This window comes from Saccostrea cucullata, unplaced genomic scaffold (assembly GCF_032062105.1).
Source record: "Saccostrea cucullata isolate Sc308-1 unplaced genomic scaffold, CSIRO_AGI_Scuc_v1 ctg192, whole genome shotgun sequence".
In the NCBI taxonomy this organism is placed as follows: Eukaryota; Metazoa; Mollusca; class Bivalvia; order Ostreida; family Ostreidae; genus Saccostrea; species Saccostrea cuccullata.
Window position 1 is genome coordinate 394,182 of NW_026932625.1, and position 25,634 is coordinate 419,815.

At 35.5% G+C, this 25,634-nt stretch overlaps 4 protein-coding genes across 6 annotated transcripts; 2 read left to right on the forward strand and 2 right to left on the reverse strand.

The window, feature by feature from the left end:
* Positions 1-1,250: 1,250 nt before the first annotated feature.
* LOC134235682 (solute carrier family 25 member 45-like) lies at positions 1,251-9,433 on the reverse strand. Of its 2 annotated transcripts, none has more exons than XM_062717828.1 (6): positions 9,354-9,433; positions 7,545-7,604; positions 7,135-7,178; positions 6,929-7,009; positions 6,359-6,605; positions 1,251-2,497 (listed from the first exon to the last, which is right to left on the reverse strand). In XM_062717828.1, exons 2-6 carry the CDS (start codon positions 7,597-7,599, stop codon positions 2,025-2,027), a joined length of 900 nt encoding a protein of 299 aa, XP_062573812.1. In that variant the 5' UTR covers positions 7,600-7,604; positions 9,354-9,433; the 3' UTR covers positions 1,251-2,024. The 2 variants fall into 2 exon arrangements, with proteins under 2 accessions (XP_062573812.1, XP_062573813.1); XM_062717829.1 differs by having other exon boundaries at positions 9,311-9,408.
* On the forward strand, positions 3,031-3,843 carry LOC134235683 (myb/SANT-like DNA-binding domain-containing protein 3). The gene has a single exon (XM_062717830.1). The coding sequence runs from the start codon at positions 3,202-3,204 to the stop codon at positions 3,643-3,645; it is 444 nt and encodes a 147-aa protein (XP_062573814.1). The 5' UTR covers positions 3,031-3,201; the 3' UTR covers positions 3,646-3,843.
* Positions 3,839-5,363, reverse strand: LOC134235681 (putative nuclease HARBI1). The gene is made up of 2 exons (XM_062717827.1): positions 4,147-5,363; positions 3,839-3,951 (listed from the first exon to the last, which is right to left on the reverse strand). The coding sequence occupies exon 1, from the start codon at positions 5,191-5,193 to the stop codon at positions 4,156-4,158; it is 1,038 nt and encodes a 345-aa protein (XP_062573811.1). The 5' UTR covers positions 5,194-5,363; the 3' UTR covers positions 3,839-3,951; positions 4,147-4,155.
* Positions 9,434-9,506: 73 nt separating the features above from the next.
* Positions 9,507-20,796, forward strand: LOC134235680 (AT-rich interactive domain-containing protein 4A-like). Of its 2 annotated transcripts, XM_062717826.1 has the most exons (26): positions 9,507-9,660; positions 10,281-10,391; positions 10,503-10,571; positions 10,682-10,775; positions 10,891-10,970; positions 11,060-11,154; positions 11,635-11,859; positions 11,952-12,031; positions 12,122-12,228; positions 12,311-12,383; positions 12,519-12,613; positions 12,710-12,810; positions 12,997-13,129; positions 13,290-13,613; positions 13,756-13,886; positions 14,115-14,357; positions 14,628-14,736; positions 14,882-14,949; positions 15,054-15,168; positions 15,371-15,557; positions 15,669-15,731; positions 15,962-17,701; positions 17,861-17,940; positions 18,049-18,094; positions 18,442-18,594; positions 18,882-20,796. In XM_062717826.1, the coding sequence occupies exons 1-26, from the start codon at positions 9,658-9,660 to the stop codon at positions 18,929-18,931; spliced, it is 4,575 nt and encodes a 1,524-aa protein (XP_062573810.1). In that variant the 5' UTR covers positions 9,507-9,657; the 3' UTR covers positions 18,932-20,796. The 2 variants fall into 2 exon arrangements, with proteins under 2 accessions (XP_062573810.1, XP_062573809.1); XM_062717825.1 differs by lacking the exon at positions 18,049-18,094 and having other exon boundaries at positions 17,861-17,986.
* The last annotated feature ends 4,838 nt before the right edge of the window (positions 20,797-25,634 follow it).

Below are 25,634 nucleotides of genomic sequence, written 5' to 3' on the forward strand. Positions count from 1 at the left end.
GAGAAAAAAATTACAGATACCAGGTTTTTGCTGAAACCTTGATACTAGCCTAGAATCTTTGCTCAAGATCACTGCATACCTTATACTGTCTCACTCATTAGGTGAAGTTGGGAGTCTGATAGGGCCATACGGATAGAGAAAATTCAATTTGAACTAGGATTTTTCACAGAGAGGTTTTTTAACCTTGACCTCAAGAACATCGGATCAAGTTCACTGCACACCTCCTACCCACCGGAACTCTTTGGGTAAAATGTGAGTCTAACTGGGTCAAGGGGATAGAAAATATGCTCCAGACAAGGATTTTACACATAATTTTTCAATCTTGACCTTTGAATGGAAAATTGGTTCAAGGCCAATCCTATCTGCAGGTACTCTATGGGTGAAGTATGAGTCCAAGTGGGAGAAAATATGCTGCAGAAAATCAGGTTTTTCAGTCTTGACTTGACCTTTTATATATAAAACATTGGTTCAAAGTCACTGCACACCCTTTACCCTTGGGTAATTTATGGTTGAAATTTGATCCTGACTAGGCCAAGGGGAGAGAAACTATACTCTGGACAAACCAAATGGACATATGAATGAACAGATAGACTGATAACAATAGGGCACCCTTAAATATAATTAACTAAACAAAACATCCTCTGCTTCAAAGCTAAATTTATAGAGTATGAGGCGCCTAAATTGGGGGTCATACAAACAAGAAATCTGTGAGCCAATGCTCACTAATAATACCCTGCTCTGATGTAAATAAGCACTATCATGTTAATATACACAAGTTCAATTACAGGAAGATGCACAGAAAAATATGAAGTTGACATCAGATTCATATCAAAATTAATCCCACCATATAGCATGCCTCAACAAAGAGTGTAATAAAATTTCAAGCATCTGCTATGAATACCTAATGAGAAAACTGCGAAGAAGATTTGTTATGTATGAAACGGACAGACGCACAAACAAACAGGAAGTTGACAACGGATTTGAACAAAAATGTATCCCAATGTATGGCATGCCTCAGAGAAGATTGTGTTAAAATTTCAAGCATCTACAATGAGTAGCTGCTGAGAAAACTGCAATGAAAATTTGTTACAGACACACAGACAGACAGACAGACACACAAGGGTAAAACAGTATACCCCCCTCTCCTTCGGAGCGGGGGTATAAAAATAAAACAAAAGGAACAAGCTAGAAAATGAATAATCATTAGAATTTATTGCCTTTTTTATAACTGCACTTTTTATAGGTAACATTTTAAAACAATAATAATTGAATACCAGTAGATTATAAATGTATTACTAGTACCATGTGAGCAATCAATATCATACATAAACATCTTTGGTTTAAATACATGTAAAATCAGGATAAAATGATCAAGTTTTGATTACTGTCAAACAGCTTCAATTATATACATTGTACAATAAAGTTCAAATTTATGCCATAAATGGCCCTGCAGATTTATAAGTTTATCAACTAACACTTTGTGTGGTTTTAAATATAAAGTAACAAGAGATGTTTGTGAAACACTTATGCTCCCCTCCCCCTGGACATGCATGCAAAGAAAATGAATGGAAATGGAAAAAAAAATAATTGGAATTTTTCCAAGTCCAAGGGGCGTAACTCTGTAAAAAATTGCTTGATAGTACCCAATAAAGACCTTGACCTAGATATTCTTATGATAAATCTGTATACTGAATTTCATTAGAGTATGTTGATTCTCTGCAAAGAAAATGACGGAAACTTAGTGGACTGACAGACCAACCAACAGACAGCAGCAAAGCAATATGCCCTACCTTCTTTGAAGGGGTTATAAAAATTAAAAATGCCATTTAGTACATTCCTGGACAAGTAATGGATGCATGATCAAGTTTATATGATAAATAGAAATATTATATAATATTGGGTTGAATAAGATATTTGAATAAAAATATATATAATTTTCAAATTCAGAAACAATTTTAGCACATTCCTTCTTGGTATATATACTGTACTACATAAATTCCATAAAATATGCCTATAAATGAAAATTATTGTTGGTGTTTTTTCTCCCCAAATAATTTCATGAGTTCTATATGTGTCATTAGAGTCATGCCATTAACTGGAAATGCCCTTAAACTGGTCATTGACAATCCACGGAAAAATATCTTTATCCCATTGGACTTGTAACTCTTGATAACACAATCAAGGAAGCCAGAATATAACTTCCTGTCACTGTCTGCCTGAATACGACTCTTCATGACATCAAACGGCATGATCAGAGCCCAGCTCACGACACCAGCAACTCCGCCGTAGATAAAACTCTGTAACATCGAGGAGACGGTGGGGAAGGATTTGACTCCGTGGTAAATAAGGAATTCGTACACAAGGAAGTAGGTCACAGAGGCGGGAATATCTCGTAGTGCCTGGGTGGGAAGCCCCCGGTACATTCCTAGGAATCCCCTGCTGCGGAGGATGTCTCGTGTTCCCTCTAACGGGCCTCGATAGTACTTCCCTGGAGAACCTACAGAAAATAATACAATAAACTAACTAATTTAACATAGATATTAAATGATGAGTTATCTGAAATCTAATTAATTTCTGTAACAACAGTAATTCTGATTCATTAAAATGCCATTAATTGTGTTCAAACAAAAGTAAATTTACAAGTCATTGGGAAATGGTCCAACATATTTAACCTTGACCCTCCATGTGAATTACAAGAGTTAACACCACTGGTACAAGATCCACCTTCCGGAGGTTCAACATAACCTTCACCCCCATGTGAGATTACAGAGTTAACATCACTGTAAAGCTCCACCTACCAAAGGTTCAGAGATAACGAGATTTAACATTACTGATACAAGCTCCACCTACCGGAGGTTCCGATATTATAAGATTTAACATTACTGATACAAGCTCCACCTATCAGAGGTTCCGAGATTATGAGATTTAACATTACTGATACAAGCTCCACCTACCGGAGGTTCCGAGATTATGAGATTTAACATTACTGATACAAGCTCCACCTACCGGAGGTTCAGAGATTATTGGCCAGTTGCGTATCTATAGTTTAGCTAAGTACAGCTCAGTGGTGGATCCACGGATCACGTAAACCGGGTTTAAATGCCAGGTAAGTCAGGGTTACCTGAGTAGTAGTTCAGTTGCACGCTTGAAAAGTAAACCACGCTTACCTGATCCAGACTTTCGTTTGCAAAAAATTGAAGAATGTCGAAACCCAGTAAATCTCCTAATTTTACTGCCCTGGAAAAATCTGTTTTGTTAGAACTTATTGAATCTAGGAAGGATATCATTGAAAATAAACAAAATGACGGGAAAATGGTATTAAAGAAGAACTCGGAATGGGAGAAAATAACGACTGAATTCAATGCAAGTCACGGTGTCAACCAAAGGACCTGTATACAGCTGAAGTCCCTTTGGAAAAATATGAAGTCACGGACAAAATCTGCAGTTGCAAAAGACCGAAGAGAGAGGACAAAAACTGGAGGAGGGCCACAATCTGAAACAGGACTGGATACCGTTTCAGCTGCAATTTCAACCATGCTTCCGCAGCAGATTAACAGCTTATCTAATGAATTCGACGACGACGCTAGTTTACATGGAGATGTAGAAAGAACGTCCAGTACTAATGAAGCGGTGAGTAAAAAATAATAAAGAATTCAAAATATAAATTAAATATTACATTTTAATGTTATTAATTTAGAAGTATAGACAGTACATTATCCTATATTTGAATGTCATAAAAAGTTCGCAATAAGAGTTTAAATGAAGATAGATTTATTCACATAGGCAAACTGTGTCACTGAATCCAATGAAGCCTCCTCGTCTAGTTCATCATCATCAACAGCAGCATCGGTAGTTAAGAAGAAAAGGCCCCAGGGTAAACAAGAGCAGGTTAAAGGCAGGCTCTTGGAGATGGCAGAAGAAGAACATGCCGCTAAGATGCGAATTTACAAACTGAAAGAAGATATCCTCAATCTGAAAAAGCGTAAACTAGAGGAATCCATGTCCACTGCGTCTACCAATGAAAGAGGCAATAGACCAAGTGCAAGTAAAGAAATTGCATGGAGACCATTTTAATTTGTTTAGGGCAATAATAAATGGTATATTGAATAAAATACAAAAGATACATATTATAATTCTTATACTTACTTTAAGATCTTATCTGAAATTACGAATCAGAAGTGAACGTAGGGCCCTGCCTCCTTGGTGGCGATTCTGTAGGACAGGTACAGGAACCTGGTCATCCTCCTGCAGTTCATCTTCATGTGGTAGAGGAATTGAGAGCTCCCTCGCAATATTATATAACACACAACAGGCAGTAATCACTGTTAGATTTGATTGAAGCTTTAATCTAAGTTGTTGTCGCAAACAAGGGAATCGTCTTTTCATTATTCCAAACACATTTTCAATTTTTACACGAGCATTGCATACAGCAAAATTAAATCTTCTCTCCTCTCTGGAGTTTGGGGTCAGAACTGGAGTTATGAGATAATGACGCAGGGGATAACCATTGTCACCGAGCAAAATTCCATTAATTTCTCCACGTTCAAATTTTGCACAAATGTTAGAATTATCAAAAATTCTGCTGTCATGTGTACTGCCGGGCCAACGTACCACAACATTAGTTAGCTTGAGTTCGTGGTCACAGATTGCCTGTACGTTAATAGAGAAATATCCTTTTCTGTTTCTGAAAAGTTCGGCATTATCTCCTCCAGGAGAAATAATGGGGATGTGAGTACAATCTATCAATCCCACAATACCGGGAATGTTACTTTGTTGCATAAATGCTCTTTGTACATCCAAAATTCTATTTCCAGAGGGGAATTTTATATGTGTGTTGTACAAAGAAGCAATTGCACAGGAAACTTTCTTAATGATTCTTGAAACGGTGCATTTATGCACCCCAAACAAATCACCGCTTACTGATAGCATATTGCCAGTGGCATAATACCTCAACGTTATAAGAAGTTGATTTAATGGGGAGATGGATGAAGTGTGCAAAATTCCACCTTCCAAATCAACATTAACATCATCTAGAATAGACAAAACGGCCTCTTTGCTAAGACGAAATCTATCAATAAAATCAGCGTCGTTGTAATAAGTCATAGGATTAAGTCTATCTCTAACAATTTGTTCTCTCCTAATCAATCTATCTACAAGATCAAACCTCTCAACTTCTTCCAAATACTCCGCCATCACTCCGAACAAAAATACGAAGCAGGGTTTAAACCACCCCTATAGTAGGTTCAGAATTTTCCGTAATTCTGAGCCGTACTCACCTGATCCTTACCTGCGTGCAACGCATAAACGGTGATTTAAACCTGGAATCATTGATCCAGAGTTTAAACCATAGATACGCAACCGGCCATAAGAGATTTAACATTACTGATACAAGCTCCACCTATCGGAGGTTCCGAGATTATGAGATTTAACATTACTGATACAAGCTCCACCTACCGGAGGTTCCAAGATTATGAGATTTAACATTACTGATACAAGCTCCACCTACCAGAGGTTCCGTGATTATGAGATTTAACATTACTGATACAAGCTCCACCTATCGGAGGTTTAACATTACTGATACAAGCTCCACCTACCAGAGGTTCCATGATTATGAGATTTAACATTACTGATACAAGCTCCACCTACCGGAGGTTCCGAGATTATGAGATTTAATATTACTGATACAAGCTCCACCTATCGGAGGTTTACCATTACTGATACAAGCTCCACCTACCGGAGGTTCCGTGATTATGAGATTTAACATTACTGATACAAGCTCCACCTACCGGAGGTTCCGAGATTATGAGATTTAACATTACTGATACAAGCTCCACCTACCGGAGGTTCCGAGATTATGAGATTTAACATTACTGATACAAGCTCCACCTACCGGAGGTTCCAAGATTATGAGATTTAACATTACTGATACAAGCTCCACCTACCGGAGGTTCCGAGATTATGAGATTTAACATTACTGATACAAGCTCCACCTACCGGAGGTTCCGAGATTATGAGATTTGACATTACTGATACAAGCTCCACCTACCGGAGGTTCCGTGATTATGAGATTTAACATTACTGATACAAGCTCCACCTACCGTAGGTTCCGAGATTATGAGATTTAACATTACTGATACAAGCTCCACCTACCGGAGGTTCCGAGATTATAAGATTTCACATTACTGATACAAGCTCCACCTACCGGAGGTTCCGAGATTATAAGATTTAACATTACTGATACAGGCTCCACCTACCGGAGGTTCCGAGATTATGAGATTTAACGTTACTGATACAAGCTCCACCTATCGGAGGTTCCGAGATTATAAGATTTAACATTACTGATACAGGCTCCACCTACCGGAGGTTCCGTGAGGTATCTGGGACTGTAGGACGACCTTGATCACGTCTATAGGGACGGCCGGAATCAGCTGACAGAGGCCGCCCAGACTCCCCGCCAGGCAGATCTTAGTGAAGTCAGGAGGAGTTTTTCCTGATATGTCTGCATGCAGTAGCTTCATGGTGCTCCCATAGACACCAAAGAACACTGAGTTGATGATTCCATAAGACAGCATCGGCCAGGACAACCCTCGGAAAAATCCCTTGGCCTGTAAACAGCAGAATTTCAAGTCAAATGGTCAGTAGAATATTTCATACTTATGAAAACAAAATGAAACCTCTTTTTTAAAAGATAAATGTTCCCTTGATATAAGATTATTGACAGAAGATTAAAAACACTAAATTCATGCACCATATTATACTCTAAGAGGACAAAATTTTGTAGGACAATTCCTAATGGCCAAAATTTTTACGAAAACAAAGAATTACAGTACAATGAAAAAGAAATGAATTTTTCTACAAATATGTGAATATAACAAAAGGCACAATCTAAATAAAGACATTGCTTAAATAAAATTTTCAAAATCTTTACCAAATTTTGACTCTTTACTGCTTGGTAGCATTCTCTTAGGGATACTGTCTCCAAGCTGGCTTGTCGGATTTGAAGTTGAACCTGGAAAGACTCAGAAATTTAGGAATCCTCCCATTGTACTTGACAGGTGGAATAAATTCCCCTCCCAAAACAATAAAGAATATGATATATTTTGTAAGTGTGATGATTTGAAAATGAAGTCCCACCTTGACAGTATCAAAGGGATGTCCCACTACCACGCCCACAGAACCTGTTAGAGGGAAGACTCGCTGTAACTATAACCCATAATATAATGATCAGATCTAAACAGCTTAACAGGGAGAATCAGTTATATCATTTCTTTGTTAATACAACAGGTTTTTAATTTTATTAGTAAATAAGTGAATATTTTTCTACGGATGCAAATCATAGAACACAGAAAGTTGAATCTGAAGTGGTTCTATTAATACACAAATGACAAACTAATTACAGACTTCAAATATTTTGTCCCCATTTTAAAAGTTTTTAAAATCTTTTATTCAATAGATATTCTATTTCATTTTTACCATAACTTTTTTTATCATTAGAAATATAAATGAAAATGACAATTTGATTTAACAATTGATCTAATATTTACCTGCTATAGCTCCTGCAGCATAATCATACAATGGAGATACATGCTCATTCTCCATTTCATCTGAAATACATGTATGTACAATTAAAATTCTAAAAAGGAGATAAGCAAAGATAATTAATTAATTAAAATATCTGCTTTGAACATTTAGGTCCTAGATAGTCAATGGTAAATGTAATATACTTTTTTCCTGAAGACAAAACATTTACTACAGACATGAGGTAATTTCTGTAATAAATATTTGATTATTTGGAATGCATGAAAAATGTCATTATTGGTTATCATAATTAATTGGAATTACACTCCCAAACTGCACGCAAGTGAGTTAAGGCTAAATATGAGCTTTTCTATGCAAATGAGGTAATAAAAATGCATAAAGTGTAAACTTTATGTACGGAGAAAGTTCAAATTGATTTTCTTATACATACTTAGTACCAACAGTTTATTAATGCAAGTGCACATTATGACATCATATTATGACGTCATTGTTCTTTCCCATTCAATTTCATAGAACACATCAACAAAACAACGTCGGCGCAAGGGCATATCCTATTTAATTTAAAATAAATAATGTATAATATTAAGGAGAATATTCCTAAAATTAATAAAATTGCTGCACAAATCCTATGCACTTTTTCAAATGATAAAAATTTTAAGAAACTTACACTGGACTGTGAATTTTTACCCTGTTTTAACTTAGAACTGTACGAATAGTAACTAAACAATTGCAATGTCGACATTTGTGCAGCAATATCTTTAATCCTTGGAATATTCTGCCTCTCTTTATACCTTGTTTCTCTAAAACAAAGTAAGGTATGCCCTTGCGCCGGAGTGATTTTGTTGATGTTTCTTAAAAAACTCTGTAGTAAAGGTTGATGACGTCATAATATGACGTCATAATGTGTACTGGCTGTGGCATATCGTGGTGACCAAGAATATTTCAGAAAACAAGTTTTAACATATCTTTGCGTTATGTATAGCAATTATGGGTTTCAATTAAATATTTTGCATAGAAACCTCCATACGTAGCCTTAACTCACTTGTGTGGATTTATCAATGCAATTTTTTTTAAAAAATATTACTTTAAATTTTGATACACATTTTTCAATCATATTTGAATTAATATAGGTAATTATAAACAAATGTACACATCAAAATTTCACAGAAAACTAAAGATTAACATACTTGGTGATATAATGACTCCAGTTCTTAATTTGTACCAGCTAGTGTATACTAGATAATGATTAAATCATCATGAATATGAACTGATGAATCATCATCATGAATCCTCTACATAATCATTATATCATTCAATAAATGAATTTGACTGTAACTATAAGTTTTTCAAATGGTTTCAATAGAATCATACCAGAAAAAAGAAATACACATAGGATTTTCATTCTAAACAGTCAGACGAGACTTAAATTCCTTCATTAATTTATTTTATTACAAAGATATAACTGTGATAATCTAAATATTCCTTCATCCACCAAAAAAAATATACTCCGGGATCCCTTCAAATCTTTAAAAGTCTTTGACAATTAATGAACTATTTAACAGCATTTTTTTACATTTGTTTTTCCCGCAAAAAGTCACATACTATTGACAAACAAGTGGCGACCTCTACAATTATCTAAAAAGCCCGGATGTTGTTGTCAAAATGAGAATATATGTCAAAATTTTAACAACTTTTACCGTTGATTTGGAAGCATGGATTACGTAGATACTTATCAATACCAAAAGATAAACAACTGATTAACATTTATTACAGCGTGTAATAATTTCTGTAGTCAGAGTGTAGGATAACACTACCAAGAAATTTCAACAGGTACCATATCCCAAATCATGTGTTTCCGCCATACACAACGATGAACGCATGCGCTCGCATTGAATTATGGTACAAAATCAGCACGCCCACGTGATTTTTGACCAATCATTACAAAGAATTTTTTGATGACAAGTTGTTGTTGAGCCATGGTTGATGTACGTTTCGCCGAAAGTGGAAACCTTGTGGGACTTGTTTACTGATAATTCTGGAATAATACAGGACGAACTGTGGTGATATATTGAAGTTTATTAGGCTATATAGTCAGGATTGCCTTCCATATTCAGAGCAATGGTAACACTTCTTATTTGTTTTGTACAAGACGGTTTTTCTTTGGGCGCGATGCCCAAACTTAAGAGTCCTAACCATATCTGCATTTCAATTCACCTACACTTCCTATTCTCTGTACATTTTTCTACAAATGTTGATAATTTCTTTATAGCTTCTCGTAGATTGCTTTTTTAGGAAATATTAATCTTAAACAAGCTTGATAATCTCCCGAGGTTTCGGAAAGTGTAATGAAAAGGCAAACTTAATGACAGTCCCAACTCCACCCTTGGCCCTAGAATTCTCTAATGTTCATCTTGGCTATGATTATATTTAAAGTTTTGTGTTTTATCACGATATTAAAAGAATTTATGTGGTAGTGTGATTGATAATTAAACACCACAACATAAGGATGAATTTGAAACAAAATGAAAATGGCAGCCATATTTAAACTAAAACAGTCAGTTTAATGAAAAACTTAATATTTGTCCAAGAATATTTACTCAGCAACATAAAAATTGTATTTATTATATGAGAGAGACAGAATTTTAGATTTTGGTGACATTTGAAAAAAGAGTGTGAAGGAGGTTATTTTTCTCCTCACAGTAATACAAGGGTTTCTTTTATCCATGTTTATTCATTTTTAGGCAGGAGATGATCCTCCATTTTTGCCCGTTGGCACAGAAGTTAGTGCCAAATACAGAGGAGCATTCTGTGAGGCGAAAGTGAAGAAGATTGTACGATCAGTGAAATGCAAGGTAAGTTGTCAAGGCACAAATTTCTTGTCAGTAATGAGTATTCTGAATTTGTATCTTTGAATATACCATGAAGCTTGATTGTTCGTGACACAGATATCTTAATTTTTACAGATTTATCTCAAAGAGACCTTGACTTCCATTGTTGTGACAGATGACACAATAACTAAAGGGTCATTAAAGGTAAGAAGTTACACAGAGAAGCTATATTGTTGAAAGAGTGAACTATATCTGCATACCTTGTTAATTTATGACCAATTTAATAATGTTCCATTTTTCTTTCAAAATATAAGGTTGGTGCTACTGTGGAATACAAGAACCCAGACACTGGGCAGCCCCTGGAGGCCACCATCACTAAATTAACAGACTGTAGCATGTATACAGTTGGTAAGTATCGTGAAGAAAGAAAGAAATGTCATTAATAATGTGGTTTAAAACTGTTATAAATTGTAGATCTTATTGCAAGAATTAATAAAAAATGCTGTTTTATTTCTAATAACAGTTTTTGACGATGGTGATGAGAAAACACTCAGAAGAACTCAATGTTGTCTAAAAGGAGAAAAACACTTCATTGAAAGTGAGGTAAGGAAGTCATGTATTAGATATCCATTTCCTGTAAGTTGCCCAAATTTGGAGAGAAGTTATGCATAAGTGTATTTTTGTTGTTTCAGACTCTTGACAATCTTCCCCTGTCACACCCAGAACACTTTGGAACACCAGTGATGAGTAGCAAGACAAAGAGACGAAGTGGAAGACAAAGCTTCGGGTAAAAAAGCAGAATTGTTTTTCTGCAGATAAAGATTGAGAATACACATCTTCAATCTTTTTTTCTCTTTCTCATTAAATTTAAAAATACTGGTTTGCCTAGAAGATAAAGATTTTCAATTGGAAATAAATGACTTTTCCTCCTTTTAAAAATTCCTGTAAGATTATGTAAATATTAATATTATTTTAATGTGCATTCAAAATATAGATCTTAAGTATGCTTACATCTTTTGTATGGTGTTCATGAGGTGAAAAGATGGCGCTTCATAGATGTGGTCAAAGTTCAGTCCCTTTTATTGGCAAAAGTATGTGAGGGGGTAAGGTGGTCACCCACTTGGACACATATGTTTTCTGTGGGTACTCTGGTTTCTTCCCACAGAAATGACCCTCACACACCAACATCAATACAAAGCACCCCATGTGAAATAAGCTTTGATGGTCTATCCTTGGTATGATATTTAAGTATTACATCCCTTTGTAGGAATGAGGAGGAGGACTCAGAGGAAGAGAGTACAGACGAGAGCCTCCCACGGAGAGCTACGTACAAGGGGCGTAACCAGGAATTGGTGGGGAAGGTCTTTCTGGCCGAGATCGGGGAGAAGAAAAAACAAGTGTTACCTGTTCTGGTCGTCTTACCTGATGCTCACGCCACGGAACTAAAAACCAAAGATCACCTCCTGGTCAAGTCATTCAAGGATGGAAAATTGTAAGTAGATGTATCTGCCTTTCATGATTGCTCATTAAAGGAAGCACAATATCCCTTCAGTATACCGGTAATGTTCTCTTTATTCATTTCAGTCACACTTACCTAAGGAAAGAGTTAAAAGACTTCAGTAAAGAGGCAATTGCCAAGATTGAGGACAAGAATGCAAAGCAAGGTATACTTAAATTGTTAAAAAATTATGATACTTAAACAAATTTGAATGATACCTGACAGTATTATTGATTTTGATACTGTATGATTTCAGCTTTGGAGAGAGCTGTGAGTTTCTCAGAGAACCAGGAACTGCCCAGTAACTGGGAGAGGGAGGAATTACTGGGGACGGACGAGGAGGATTTCTCAGACGAGGAAGAGGTGGGTCATTATAAGAGAAACGTTAATTTTCACACGACATTGATACACTGTTTATATTCTAACTTTTGCTTTTGCTTGACAGGGATCTGATGATGAGCCGAGTGAAGAGAAGGATCGTTTTGTAGCTCAGCTCTACAAATTCATGGACGACAGAGGTAAGGAGGCAGAAATAATCTCATTTTGTCTCATGTGATTTGAAATCTTCAATACCAGTAAGTAAGCTTTATCACTTAATAGACCCTCTCATGAAATTGTGGAGAGCATACTCTTATAAAAATAAACTTTTGTAGGAACATCAATAAATAGAATGCCGACACTTGGAAACAAGGATCTGAATCTTTATCGTCTCTTCAACATTGTGCAAACTCTGGGTGGATACAATAAGGTAGGTTATTATCATAGAAAATTTCCTGATAAAAATTATGTGTGTATTTAAATTTGATGAAAAAAAAACTTGTTGATTTTTTTTCTGTGCACGTAGGTTACAAATCTAAACAAATGGAAAGCAGTTGCTGGCAGAATGAAAACAGGATTACCATCACAGAATATGGTGTCTCATCAGCTAAAAACAGCATACAAAAAGTAAGTGTCTAGAAACCAAGATAAAGAATTCTAAAAACAGTGTACAAAAAGTAAGTCTCTCTAGAATTAGATGTAAAGAATATGTACAGAAAAAGGAAAAACATGACATGAGATATTTTTGTTGTATTACAATATAACATTGGCTTTATGTTAGGTACCTACATGCATTACATTGGTTTATTTTAGGTATCTACATGCATTTGAGGACTTCTATCGGAAGTTGGGCAGCACCATGGGCACAATAAGTAGGCCAGGTCGGAGTCGTAATAATTCCGGGAGAGGAATGGGGGTCTATAAAGGGCATGTCAAAGAACAAAAGGTAAAAATCCCTTGCAACTCAGAATTAATTTATAATCTCTTTTCTCTAAAAAAAATATATCTCTTGCATGAAAAATGTACATTACTTTTCTTTGGATCAAACAGTTCTTTTGAATTACTGCCTTAATTTAAGTATAAAATGGATTTTTGAAATGTTTTAGGAAGTTACTGAGGAGAAGGAAGATTCTAAGAGTGATGGTGAATCAGACACGGAGGATATGGACTCAAGATCAACCAGGTCCCCGTCAAAACGAGAGAGAATTACGAGACGAGATCTAGACTCAGTGGTAAGAGAGAACCGAGAGAGGAGGGATGGCAGCAAGGATTCGCGGCGGAGCGACACATTTAAACAGGAGGAGGATGGCAAGAAGTCGGTGACAATCAAAGAGGAGGCCAAAAAGACAAAGTCCGCAAAGAAACAGGAGGAGAAAAAAGAGAGCGATGACGAGGAAACAGAGGCAGCAAAGCATGAGGAAAAGAAAAAGGTAGACAAAAAAATATCAGATTTACTTATAAAGATGATGGCCTTATAGTATTGCATCTCGCATGGATATGTTACTGACTATAAACTTTCAAAACTGTTAAATTCATAATTTTAACGGCTCAACAATGATTCTTTTTTTGCAGACCATCCGAAGGAGGTCAGCTAGAAAGGAAGATATGAAGAAGGATGAAGAAGAGGAAGCAGAAGACAAGAAAACAGAGGTCAAGTCAAAGGCCAAGGTCACAGCAGGGAAGGAAGCAGAGGTCAAACCAGGGTACGTAAAGCAATAAATCTTGGTTATATGTCTCGTAATGTACTATATATATATATATATATATATATATATATATATATATATATATATATATATATATATATATTTATAAGTTTTTCTGAAAGACTTAACATACATGTAAATACATTATTCAACAGATTGAAATATATATATATATATATTTATAAGTTTTTCTGAAAGACTTAACATAAACACATTATTCAACAGATTGAAGAAACAGGAAGAAGCAAAAGAGGCTAAGATTGAAAAGAAAGAGGAAAAAAAAGTGGATACTAAGAAAGAAAAAGCTAAGGTTAACAAAAAAGAAATAAAGAAAGAAGTTGAGGAGGAGATTAAAGATTTGGAGAAAGTGGAGAAAAAAGCGAAGAAGGAAGGTGGGAAGAAGACCAAAAATGAGGAGGAGACTACTCCAGGGAAGAAGAAGGTTAAAGAGGAGCCAGAAGAGGACATGTAAGTAAAATGTCTTAAAGTGTACTTCTTCTCTTGTTAAGGGGAAATGTGTTCAAGGCATGTTCTAAATTTCTAAATGTACTTATCTCGAATCATCTAATTGGTGACAAGAGAAAAAGTTTTTGAATCTCAAACCACAGATATGTCCAAGTGATTATGAACTCCCTACCACTTTTTCTTGAAGAATTTTATTCTCAATATCTTAAATCTTTAGATATCTTGATTTTTTTCTTGGTCCCATTAAGTTCGAGGTTTTACTGTCTTTTCCAGGGATATCTCAGAAGATTCCAAACCTGTCACAGCCAGTGAATATCCACTAGGCACAAAGCTTCAAGTCAGATATGGAAAAGGAAAGACAGAAAAAGTCTATGATGCAAAGGTTTGTATTGTATTATTTTGGATTTTAACTAGCCCCAGGATCATGAAAAAGACACTTATTGAATTTTCAATCATATGTTTATTGTTTAGTACATTTGAGCCTTTTTTAATCTATGTACATGTATACATGTATGTGTCTCTTGTAGATTATTGAAATGCAGAAAACAAATAATGGACTCCAGTATCTGGTACATTATGCAGGCTGGAACACAAGGTAAGAAGTCTTCTTTTGGCTATGTACAATACAAATATATATGTGTACAATTTGTATCACTTTTCTTTTGATGCCTCCTGAAAATCATGTTTCATATATACTAGATATGATGAATGGATCCGGCCAGACCAGGTGGTGAATGTTCTGAACAAACCTACTGATGTTTCCGCTTTAAAGAAGAAAGCCAAAGAATCTCCTCCTAAATCCCCCAAAGGACAAGTAAGTACAGCTGCCACTGTACTGGGCATAATTTGTCGGAAAATACATAAATAAAATGTGTATTTTTATCATTGCATATAGTTTGGAGGTTACAGATCTATTAAAACATTCAATTCACTCAGATGACCTTTCTAGTCCTTCATAAAATATTGAAGTAATTGAAATTTTTGTAAAAAAAATTGTTTTTGATTTTATTTTACAGGCCAACAAGAAAGGGAAATCCCCAGCAGCTGTCCCTTCTCCGTCTTCTGCAGCCGTACAGCGAGAATCTCGACCAATCAAAAGATCTCCAGCTCATGTCTCCAACACAGCACCACCCAAACCAAGCAAACAGCCGCGACCGACGCGATCCAGCAGTGTGGAACAGAGGCAGCTAGACAGCCTCCCTGGTAAACATTTAACATTAATATTGATTCACGGAGCCATTTTGGTAAATACAATTATGTGCATTTTCTCTTGAAAAGCTAAAAAAAATTTTAAATGGATTTATGTTTTTTCAGGAAAACCAAGGAGAACACGTAGATCTTCGGGTGTAACAGAATCATCAGACTTGGTTTCTCAAGGTCAGTAGGATGATATATCGATCTGTTTCCTTCCAGTTATAAATACATGAACCATTAACTACACTTGTTAAAATATGACAATATTCACTGTCTACAAGTATTGTGTCATGAGTATTAAAAAAAGTCATTCTCTTTTAACAAATGGGCAGTTGTTAGGGTTTTGTATTTATTCAGCAGTAAAATTCCCCCAGAATCTTTTTTTTTCCTAACATTGTTGTTCTGTTAAACAGGATCAGTGAGTGATGATAACAATGAGTTTGAGGGAGACATTGAATCTGACGGAACAGAGTCTGTAGAGCTGCGGTCTGGCAGAGACAAAGATGAGGTGTCTGAAAAGTCAGAGGACTTGAAGATGGATAAATCTGATGATGAAAAGTCATCATTGGTAGATTATGGTAAAATCATGGATAAGAAAACAGACATATTGGCTGTAGAGCAGGATTTGCTCAACAAAGCTGCAGAAATCGAAAAAGTTGTTGAACTTGGTGAAGTTAAACAAAACAAGTCGGCTGATTCAAAGCCAGACATTAAAGGAAAGGAAGAACAATCTGAAAAAGTTGAGGATCAAGTTGTAAAGAGTCCTCCAAAACTGGACAGCTTTGGAAAAAGTCAAGAACTTTTTCCAGCAAAGGACTTGGAAATGCCCACCATTCAGGCCATTGATGAACAGCCCTCAGTCGGATCACCAGCAGGAAGTAAAGAAAAGAAAGAAGATGGGAAAATCATTCCAAAGGAAGTTGATTCAAAGGAACTATCTGAGGATGTGTTACCTGGAAAGGTTGTAAAAGAAGGTGAGGGAAGTCCCATTAGGGGTGGGGATGACAGGTTTGAATTCAAGGATGAAGAAGAGGCTGAAAAACTCCCTGAATTACCACTGGAGAAGGAAAGCAAGGAGAAATCAAAGGTGACAGATTCAAAGGATAAAACAGAAGTGGAAGTGGAGAAGAAGCAGAGAGGAAGAAAGAAAGACCCAAATAAAGCTGTGGAGAAGAAGGAACCAGTGAAAGAGAAGAAGAGAGGAAGGCCCTCCTTGGCTTCCATAGCAGAAAAGAAAGCAGCCAATCAAGTAACAGCCAAATCCCAGGAGGAGAGTGAGTCCAAGAAAACAAAAGAAAAGTCTGGAGAAGATAGCGGAGAAGTTTCCATGGTTTCAGTGAACAAGCAGGAGGAAATGGCTTTTGAACCTGTCACCAAAAACGATGAAGAAATTACAAGAGAGGAGAATGAATTCGAGAAGAAGAAAGTGAAAAAGAAACTAAAAAGAAAAGTTGAAGGAAGCAGTGACACAGAGATGGATAAGAAAGAAAAGAAGGAACCCGTCAAAGGACCAGGGAAGTCCAGCAAAGCAGAAAAGACGGTGAAATCCAGAGGGAAGAAGGTGAAGGAAGAGGAGGAGGCTGACTCTGTGTGTGAGTGGGAGGAGACTAGTCAGGGGGAAAGTGACATTGTGTCCAGTGACAAATCTCAGACTGTGATAACAGCAGAATCAACCACAGCGAGTGCTGAACATTCTGAAAGTGCTACTACAGATATTGCAAAAGACAATGGTGCCAACCTTACTGAATCTTACTTAGAATCAAAATCAGAGGAGTCTAGTGACTTCAAGTCCTCCGCCAGTCACTTACCAAACTCAAGTGCTTTGTATGAAAATACCCCACCCTCCACACCTGAACATGAAATGGATGCTCCAACTTCAGCCCAAGAGCTTACCGAGAATCTGGTGAAGACTGAGTGTAACAGCAGTAATGATCAGCAGTATGGAAGTGAGTCTCCGTCAGGTAACGCCAGTCCGTCTTCCAATGATGGCAGCGTGGGAAGCGGCAATGTGGCATGTTCCGAGAGCAGCAATAACGAGGCACCTGTTCATACTAGTCTAGGCAAACGCAGGAGGGAGTCAGAAGATGTCACACCCACAAAGAGGAAGAGGAGGGGGAAGCAAAAGTCGGAGAGGAAGCTGAGCAAGCAGACAGGTAAAAAACTTCACACAAAATATTCTGTTAATATTTTTAACCCAAAATTAGGGCAACTCTTGCCTTTTGATCAGGATTATTATTAATGTCTTCTCCAGACTTCAGTTTGTGAATATAAAAGTGACAATTTTTGAATTCTTAAATTTTAATGTAATGCAGGGAGTGATAGTGATGAAGTGTCAGAAAGACGTTACAGTCCCGAGCCAGGAAGTGCTTCTCCAACCAAAGCGACCACCCCGGTCAGGTCTCAGTCACAGCGGGCTCCTCGATATCAGCTCAATCTGGGTAAGTACCCTCCCCCCACCCCACCCCCACCCCCCCCCTCACCCCAACCCCACCCCATCCAGGTCAGGTCTAAGTCACAGCGGGCTCCCAGATATCAGCTCAATCTGGGTAAGTACCCTCCCCCCACCCCACCCTCACCCCCACCCCCACCCCCACCCCCACCTGGCTGGTCATTTCTCAGTTACAGAAAGCTTCGAGATATCAGCTAAATCTGGATAAGTTGTCAATGAAATAAATACCCCAGTTAGGACTCCTAAAGAGGCCTCAGATATGATATTGCCATAATCTAGGCAAGTATCCTATAAAACATCATAACTATACAACGATAAAGAGCTGGAATATGTATGATCTGAAAGGATGTTCCTTTGTGATATCAGGAATTTGTGAAAATTTTAACAATACACATTAAAAAAATCAATTTTGGTATTTTGAATACTTTTCTCTCTCATTTGTAGAGGAAGGCAAATACTTGGAAGGAGAGAAGAGAATTTCTTTCCTAATGGAGAAAATTCAAGAAATACGCAAAATTTATATGAATCTCAAATCGGAGGTAGCATGTATTGACAGACGACGTAAACGTGCTAGAAGACGGGAAAGGGAGAGAGAAAGTAAGACTGTTTAACTGAACAAAATAAGTAACTGATAGCACACATCTGATACATTGTACTAGCTATACTGTGTAGTAAAGTGTAGTAAGAAATACACATTCTGTTAAAATAAGAATTGCTTGAAAAATTGCTTAACTTGCAGATAATTGTAAGTTGGGCTCTTTTAATTGATGTTACTTATAGGCGTGTACTGTATATACGAATAAACAGCATAGCTCTAACATGTATGGAGTGCTTTCTTAGTTGTAGTTTGTGTATGTACTGAGAACTTGTCTGTGTGTTTGTAGGTGCTCAGAATTCCTCCAGTGGTACTCCAGAGGGGGAAACCCCGCGGTGACAATGAATGATTGGACGATCATCGTATTCATCATTTTTAACCCAGTGAAACTTTGGATTCACCTCTGCATTGTTCTGATGTGTTCAGGAAAAACAACACACCCACTGAATCTCCAAAGGAAAAGGATATTTCTCCAATAGCTAGGCTGTTGATGTAGCATTAATCCTTTGACCTTTTTATTCTGATTCCAAAAACATACACTGAGTTAATGAAAATACAATAATCTTGAAATGTACATAGTCTATTTTATTACAGTTTTCTGATAGTTCAGATTGATGCTTGTTTTACATATAATATTTATGTAAAAAGAAAATGCAAGAGGTTTTCTTACCAGTGATTTGATGGGTAAAAAAATGTTAACATCAAATTTCCCAAAATGATGCATGGCATAATTTGGGATTTTTATCTTAGTTTGTCCTGTGCCAGTAATACACAATGTGTGTGTTTTTAGTTTAAATTTGTCAATGTTACAGGCAGCATTAGAGTTATATTATATTTATAGGTACTGAGTCTATATGGTCCATAGAAAACTAAATTATTTCAGATTTTACAGGAGACTTGAATAGAGACACTTTATGTCTTGGGTTAAAACACTGCCAAGGTATTTATCATGAATGGTAGGTTTCTTTGTACTGTTAGAGAGACATGTTAATCATTTGTAGAATTATTAGGTTTATTAGGGCAATGTATATTTACACAATCAAGCAAGTAGACCTAGTTCCTTGTTTTGTTTTTCCCTTTTTTCATCAATATTACATCTAAATTATCACATAGAAATAATGTTGAGGCGACAAAATGCAGGATTTCATATTTATTACGGAACTTGTGGAACATTCAGGTTTTTCAACATGTTTGTGTACATGGTGTACATGTGTTGCAAATCTCTCTCTTTTTTTTTTTTTTTTTTTTTTACACCTATGGGAAGTGTGCAATTTTGTAAAATATACAATACAAGTATATTTTTAAAAAAAATTCCTAACTATTTTTTTTTCATTTTCCCAATTTTCTTTATAAGAACAAATCATTTTCATCAATACATGCCCAAACCAATTTATCACTTTTTTTTAATCAAGTTTCTTGGAAAAAATCAGCTTATTTTCAGGTTTACCTGTGAGATTTGTAGAACCTGCATGTCAGGTAATGCTCAGGAAAATTAGAAAACCAAACTAAGCACAGTCAGCAATAGTAGACAGGTGCCCCGCAGTGTCAGAACTTAGAGTTAAGGCTGAATAAGTACAAGTTTTTAAGGATCATTTTATTGCTGAATTCATGAGATTGCTTTAAACATACAAAAAATGGTCCTTGTATTTAATCTATTTATAGAATGCTTTCGTATTAAGGAGCATTCCAAAGAGAAGATTTTTATGACAGATCTAGCAATGTTATTGTTACAATCAATTGTAGGTTGTAAATGCTGTTAATCCAGCTCAATGTGATACACATTATTTATTTCACTGATGCTTATGATTATGTCAGTAATATGACTCAAGTCAAATACAATTTGATTTGATGAAATATTTATGAACTTCTGTCAGAGAAATTTAAAACTACATGTATGTTTCTATTTAAAGGGTAGATGTAGAATGCCAAACCAACATTATATACATACAGAGCAGGGAGTGACTATTTCCTACTGTGTATTGTGTATACATGTAATAAGTTGGTTCTTTTGATGTAACATTTATGTTCAAGCAACTGGTCTACAATACTTGTCATGTTTTATAAAAGGCCGTTATTGAAATGTTGATATGGCCTTGATCTTGATGATGTTAGAATAACAGTACACAGATTTTTCTGTGTAACATTAGATTTTTTGTACAGTTTATTCTTATTTATTACTCATCAATAAACTGTAGAAATTTAAACTTTTTAATTTGTTATTTCTGACTTTTTGCTTTGCAGATTTAATGTTAAGAAGTAGAGTCATGTAAGGAATATTTTTAAGTTTTGTGAGAGTTATCAGTTCGTGAATTACATAGAGATGTCGTGTAGGCATATTTTATGAAGCATGATAGCTAGTGAAGGGATGAGAAAAATAGAGGGTGTACCAGCAGGTACTTGGTAGCACAGTGAACTTGACTTATGGGTTGATATAAGTAATACTTGTAAAATTGATGCTATATTGATATAGGGAGGGGGTGATGTTATTCCTTCTCTGTGGCCTATGAAAATTGGAGAGAGGAGAGCAAGATTATAGTTTAAAACTATCCACAACAAGCTGGGAAAAACTCTGTTTAATTTTTTTAGTGTCATTTGCATGTTGAAGGTGGAACTTCCATATGATAAGAGACAGAGGTAATTTCCAGAAATAACACTAAAATGTCACTTTTGAAAATTAAAAAAAAAAATACTCTGTGATGGTTACATTTCTTGTAAAGAATTTTTTTTCTGTCTTAAAAAGGGACATATTGATGATGGCTTTGGTCAATGTAAGTTTTGTGAATATTCAATGATATCAGAGACATATTTATATGTCTCTGATGATATCAGATATGAGTTTATAATCGGATGAAATATACGAATTTTTAACGAACGAATTAATCAATATCCCCAAACCGGAAATAAACAAGTGCACGTTGTGGAAATTCTGAGGAAAGAGAGAGTAGAAAGAGTGGTAGAAGTTGTCATTGTTTGGGTATATTTTGGCATCAGTATTGACTTTATTCCGTATAATTTAATGAAAATGATGCTTATACCTTTCATCTTTCAGACTTATAACCTCAGAAACCAAAAATTTAATCTTTTAAATTTTAGGTGGAATAGCTAGAGTATCTAACGCTTTCCAAAAAAGTAAGGTATTTTTGTACCAGGTAGGAAGTATTTTTCCTTACCTTTCCGTTAAAATATAATATGTTTTACGGTGTGACCGTTGGGGCGAGCGCAGTTTATTTACTATCATAAATCTACTGTCTATCATTCAAGAAAAAGAAAGCAAAAAGAATAAAACAAAACAATAAAAAGAAATCATTTCCCAAGCATCGGGATCGAGATTCCAAACTTCTCGGAAGTTTCCGACAAAATCGGAAATACCCGAACCGTTGAAGTGACGAAAGTATGACGTCAGATAAAAAGTTCTGTTGACTTAGGACGCAAACGCTAGTTTTATGGAAAAGAGATTGCATTTAATCATTCTTTTCAAGTAAGTTGTTGCTATGCACCGCAACATGTTTTCCGAGTTTCACGGAAGCAACCGACACAACTTCGTCTAACTTCGTAAGTTTCCGGTGACGTCATTTGTATCATTTCCGAAGAGCAAGGTGAAGGCCGGTGTTGTGGCATGGGGGTATTTTTTTGAATAAGGTAAGGCTAAATCATCTCGGTAAGATTTCGGTAAGAAACAATGTTTCTTTAATTTTTTTACTATTTTTGATTTATTCGCGCAAAGGACATTGGGTAGTGCAGGAATTCTGGGAATGTTGCACAGAGAAATTTGGCTGACGTATGTACAGATTTCAATCCGAATTTCCTCTGTTCATACACGTTAGTCTATTGAGCTCGCTGGGCTCGCTATAAAAATCATGAACTTGATTGCTTTTGTGATTTTGATTATAGTAAGTTATACTGACTAAATTGCAATAGAAACAACACCTCTGCCTACTTTAGGAGAGAATAGTTAGGCCAACAAAAATAATAGTCTTGTTTCCTGCTACCATGTCTTTTGATGCATAACTCATTGACAAGTGGAATTTTATTTAAGTCCATATTTTAAACATATATTTCATGTAAAACAACTTGAGTATAATATATATTTTTTATCTCTTTTGAAACATGAAATTCCTAAAATTTTGAATTTTTTCCCAAAAAGCTAAAAAAAACTTTAGGGTCGGGTGCAAAATAATAGGGTAGGTTGGGTAGCAGGAAACAAGACTATTTTTTATTTTGGCCTTATACATGTATATAGTATTGAATTTTGTATCTACAAAGTATGGATATCTTCAATTATGTAAATATCGGTAATGTAACGGTTGATTTCACACAAAAGACTGGCAATATTATGGAGTTTTAAGGGTTTGTAACTGGTCATCATTAGAAGTGCAGCAATATTTCAAAAAATAAATTCTCCTTTCATTTCCCATAGCGATGCAAAAGCTTCCTGATAATGACTTAAGTACGCATTTCCATTGCTCTAGCTGGAAAACCTCAAAATAAAGGTGATAGAGAGTTGCTGATGCAAAAATTCACTAGATTGCATCTCAACAGGCTCTTAAGTATCATATGCATTAACTCTTTTCCCCCTGTTGCCACCATTTGAGGCACTTGCGATTTCCCTAGAGTGTTTATCTGGCTGCCCCCTGAAGCCATTTTGACTGACTTGAAATGACTGACCATTACATTTAGAACATGCTAATTAAGTACCTAAACATCATCAAAGTGTCACATATTATATATCAATGTTTGGGGAATGGATTGAACTTTAGTATTGTCATATAATTTTCTAAGAATAATTAATCTACAATTAACAATATATAGGTGAAACCAGGTAAAATGAATTTTTCACAACTAATCTTCATATTATCCTTTCTATGAGAGAAATTTTCTATAAAATATACCAGTAAACTTAAAAAATAATACCAAACCAATTAAAAGGCTCATTATTTTTTGTTAATTAATATTAATTAAGATAGATTAATAATGATAGGTAATTATCTTAGACTTGAGCCAACTAAACTTCACAATCATGTTCAAGCAGGTATGTTCATAAATATTTTATATAATTATTTAGTTGACCACTTATTGCAAAAGTCTTGGGGAAAATAAATTAATACATGTTTTTATCTAAATCAATGCCCTGATGAAAAAAAAAATGCTGAAAGTAGATTATTTAGTACTCATAAAACGCATGGGAAATCTGTGGCCGCCATTGTTGTTCTTGTTAAAAATTCTATGATGTTCTTCCTCTAATTTTCATTGTAAAATTTTATTTCTATTAAATTCAACTTTAGAACTGATGTAAAAACATTATGAATGCTAATACAATCCAAGGTATGTTAGATAAAATGCAATATTAAGGCTGAATTTTGCTTGTGACAAGGCCCAATTTCTTTTTGTAAACAGACTGGGTGCCATTGTTTTAACACAGGTAAATCTCAAGTGAATTCACACCAAGCTGTGACTTCACTAATTATAGTAACATTACCTAATGTGTAATACACATGATTGGCTATCATTTAGAGCTGAATTTATTTAGAAACAGGGGAAATCACAGAGTTAATTTAGGGTTGCTGTGTGTATGCGTCAAATGGTGGCATCAGGGAAATGGGGCATAGCGTCAAATGGTGGCATCAGGGGGTAAAGGATGTAATGCACTAGGGGGAAAAGAGTTAATGACAGCCCTTTGAACGGAAGTCCAAGGGTTACTACACTGCGCTAGGATAGAGAAAATTCGACCTAATCATCTGAAATAAAGGCATTTAAAAATGGCAAAGAATAATTCCTTTGCTGAGATCTCGATATTAATGAACCTATTGTATCATAGAAATTAAGCTACAATTGTTGTGTAGGGCCATCTTGCATGTTTTAATTGAATGGTGGGGAGGGGGGTGTTTTAACAGCCATATTTTACTTTCTAAAGTTAAAAGATAATCATTTAACATTTTTATCAAATCTCTGATGTTTTGAAAAGTGAATTTAGCCTTACTGTACTCATTTTTGAAAATCATTAGATAATAAATTCAAACATTTGTAGACTACTGCTCGTTGTGTTTTTTTGCGTTTCAGTATATTTACAATTTAAATCAATCGAATTATTTCCGACTCGGCATTTAAAAATCAGACACAGTGTGAAGTCAATTTAACTGTAGAAACATGTGTATGTTTAAGTTCACAATCAGGGGAAATTTTAATTTGAACTTAAAATAAAAATTATGTAAATAAATCTACGCTTAATCTTGTATTTTTATCCTTTAACTCAGATACGCCATATCGATTAGCTTTAAAGACAGTCAGTATATGGTATAGTTTACAGCTAGTGTTACTGTTAATATAATATTTTTCCCCAGGATTCAGTAGTTGGAACTTGGATGATAGCTGGTAAGTGTCTTCTCAGGCCCAGTAAAAAGCAATTTACCGGGGGGGGGGATAACCCAAAAAAAAGGTCATCAGGCATTTTAATTGAGGGGGCACAAGCATATAGTAGCTATAGTTTACTGTAAATTACCATAGTATAATTTATTCCTACATATCTAATTATTTTATTATCCTCAGACTATTTATTAATGAGCACAACCTGTATTGTGTGAAATTTTTAAGTTGATCTCAAGTTGATCTTAGTCCAGCAGCTTTTAATTTTAGCTTACTCTTATGTTAGTAATGATCTCGTAAGGGGGGGGGGGGATAACCAAAAAAAAAGGTCATCAGGCGTTTTAATTGAGGGGGCACAAGCATATAGTAGCTATAGTTTACTGTAAATTACCATAGTATAATTTATTCCTACATATCTAATTATTTTATTATCCTCAGACTATTTATTAATGAGCACAACCTGTATTGTGTGAAATTTTTAAGTTGATCTCAAGTTGATCTTAGTCCAGCAGCTTTTAATTTTAGCTTACTCTTATGTTAGTAATGATCTCATACAATGATTTTAGGTTTTATGTTTTTATGATTATTATGTTGTATTTAACTACTTGTATATCTGAAACACTGTCTGTTCAGCGCCTTAGAGTAATTTATTTTAAATAGAGCGCTATACAAATATTATTAT